This window comes from Durio zibethinus, chromosome 23, assembly GCF_047325235.1.
Source record: "Durio zibethinus cultivar Kanyao isolate XHJ-2024 chromosome 23, ASM4732523v1, whole genome shotgun sequence".
NCBI classification, from domain to species: domain Eukaryota; kingdom Viridiplantae; phylum Streptophyta; class Magnoliopsida; order Malvales; family Malvaceae; genus Durio; species Durio zibethinus.
This window is the reverse complement of record NC_143184.1, coordinates 19,092,449-19,095,382: the sequence shown is the minus strand read 5'-3', so window position 1 is coordinate 19,095,382 and position 2,934 is coordinate 19,092,449. Positions and strand designations below refer to the sequence as shown.

General features: G+C 39.1%; 1 protein-coding gene across 1 annotated transcript; it reads left to right on the top strand.

Annotated features, from left to right (window-relative positions):
• Positions 1 to 214: 214 nt before the first annotated feature.
• LOC111314696 (glucan endo-1,3-beta-D-glucosidase-like) lies at positions 215 to 2,721 on the top strand. The gene has a single exon (XM_022916311.2). The coding sequence runs from the start codon at positions 463 to 465 to the stop codon at positions 2,518 to 2,520; it is 2,058 nt and encodes a 685-aa protein (XP_022772046.2). The 5' UTR covers positions 215 to 462; the 3' UTR covers positions 2,521 to 2,721.
• Positions 2,722 to 2,934: the final 213 nt, after the last annotated feature.

Sequence of the window (2,934 nt, the reverse complement as noted above, 5' to 3'; positions counted from 1 at the left end):
TCTAATTTTGCCAGTCCACAACATCGCCTCCAAGCCAAGTCCTTTAGAAACAAATCGAAACAAGTTGTCGACGATAGATCCTCATTCCAGGTCAAGCCTTTCACTAGAAGCAAAGATAAAAAATTAATAAAGAATGGGTCTAAAATTAGTTTTAAAAAGAAATAAAATTGATCATTATATAATAAAAGAGAAAAAAAATTTTGGGGATCGCGGCCCTTGCTTCCCTTGTACCGCCGCCCCCGTTTTCACACCTAAAAACAGTCAAACAGCCTTTGTTTCCTCCTTGTTTCCGTCTCCGCCAAACCCTAACAAATATTTCTTTATTAGCTATTTTACCAAACCAAGGGCTGTTGAAAAAGGTTGAAGAGAAAGTCAAGACCACAATTATAAAGCCCTTTAAAAAGCCTAAAAAACCTTGTAAACCCCCCACCAAAATCACCATCTCCCTCACCATCTCCACCAATGTCACCACCAAAAAACCATCCTTTTCTCTTTCCCAATGTACAATCCTCAGTTCTCCCTGATCCTTCTGTTTTCTTCTCCCCAAATCTCCTCTCAACTCCTCTCCCTACAAACTCTTTCTTCCAAAACTTTACTCTCAAAAACGGCGACCAACCTGAATACATCCATCCATATCTCATCAAATCAGCTGACTCTTCCCTTTCCATCTCCTACCCTTCTCACGTCCACAACTCTTCCTTCGTAGGCCAAATTTTTATCTCTGATATAACCATCTTTGCAACAGATAAAACCAACCCAACTTCACAAAAAAACCATATAATCTCTTCTTATGGTGATTTAAGTCTTACTTTAGATTTCCCCTGTTCAAACCTCCGTTTCTTTCTTGTCCGAGGTAGTCCCTTTTTAACCTCTTCTGTAACAGGCAATACTCCAATATCAATCTCTACGGTTCATGAAATTGTCTCATTTTGTTCAAATAGTTCACTCACCAAGCATACCATTAAGCTTAACAACAATCAAACTTGGCTTTTATATACATCTTCAGCCATCAGTTTGAATCAAAGTCATTCTTCGATCGCTTCTGACGGGTTTTCGGGTATTATTCGGATAGCTGTACTGCCAGATTCTGATCCAACATATGAGTCAATCCTTGATCAGTTCAGTTCATGCTATCCAATCTCAGGTGATGCGGTTTTAACTAAACCATTTTGTTTAGAGTATAAATGGGAAAAGAAAGGGTGGGGGAATTTGCTTATGCTTGCACATCCACTTCATCTTAATATTTTATCTAGTGACGATTGTGATGTTGAGGTTTTAGAGAATTTTAAGTATAAAAGTATTGATGGGGAGCTTGTTGGTATTGTTGGTGATTCATGGGTGTTGAAACCACACCAAGTTTCAGTGACTTGGCATTCTATTAAAGGGGTGAAAGAAGAATCATATCCTGAGATTGTAACTGCTCTTTGTAAGGATGTTGAGGCCTTGAATTCATCGGCTATAACAACAACATCATCTTATTTTTATGGGAAATTGGTAGCAAGAGCAGCAAGGTTGGCTTTGATTGCTGAAGAATTGTGTTTTCTTGATGTGATTCCAGCAATAAGGAAGTTCTTGAAGGATACAATTGAGCCATGGCTGGATGGGACTTTTAATGGAAATGGTTTTTTGTATGATTCAAAATGGGGTGGAATTGTAACTAAACAAGGGTCAGCTGATTCAGGGGCAGATTTTGGTTTTGGAATTTACAATGATCACCATTATCATATTGGTTACTTCCTTTATGCAATTGCTGTATTGGCCAAGATTGACCCGGTATGGGGGAGGAGGTATAAGCCCCAAGCTTATTCACTTGTGGCAGATTTTATGAACTTAGGCAGACGATCAAATTCAAATTATCCACGTTTGAGGTGTTTTGATCTGTATAAACTGCATTCTTGGGCTGGAGGGTTGACTGAATTTGCAGATGGAAGGAATCAAGAAAGCACCAGTGAAGCAGTAAATGCATATTATTCTGCTGCATTGATGGGGTTAGCCTATGGGGACACTCATCTCGTTGCAACTGGATCAACTCTTGCTGCAATGGAGATTCAAGCAGCACAAACATGGTGGCATGTAAAGGAGGGAGATAATCTGTATGAAGAAGAATTCACGGCAGAGAACAGAGCGGTAGGAGTTTTGTGGGCTAACAAGAGGGACAGTGGCCTTTGGTTTGCTCCTCCTGACTGGAGAGAGTGCAGACTTGGAATTCAGTTTCTACCCATATTGCCTATCAGTGAGGTTTTGTTCTCTGATATTGGCTTTACTAGAGAGCTTGTAAACTGGACATTACCAGCATTGGGAAGGGAAGGAGTAGGAGAGGGATGGAAAGGGTTTGTCTATGCCTTGGAAGCAATTTATGACAAAGAGAGTGCTTTGGAAAAGATAAGAAATCTGAATGGTTTTGATGATGGGAATTCACATGCTAATCTGTTGTGGTGGGTTCACAGTAGGGGGGATGAACATGAAAATGAATATGGTGTAGAGGGGAAATATTGCTGGTTTACTCACTACTGTGATTGACTTTGTTTGTCTTTTATTGGAGAGTGTTGAATAAATCATCATGAAATATTGCTGGAACTAGGAATTGAGAGAGGAACTTCTACTTGCTGGAATCGGTTCTGCCATTTTCATGGCTGTGTTACTTAATGCTATGTAACATGCTTGCTATATCCTATATATATAAACTTCCAAAGTTAAATGGATTTATTTTATAATTCTTAATTTGAATCCTGATGTTTATTTAGCTGAACTTTAATTTCCTTCTGATCAATGATTTTTCTCAGCCGGAGGAAAGAAATCCTAATACATTCAGCAGAAAAGAAACAAAAAGAAAATTTGTAGACGAAGAACCCTCTAATGCTCCTCAGGACACTGTTGATCGGTGAGCATTACTTGAAAGAGACACGTTAGAAGCCTCTGTAAGTCTGTAACTAA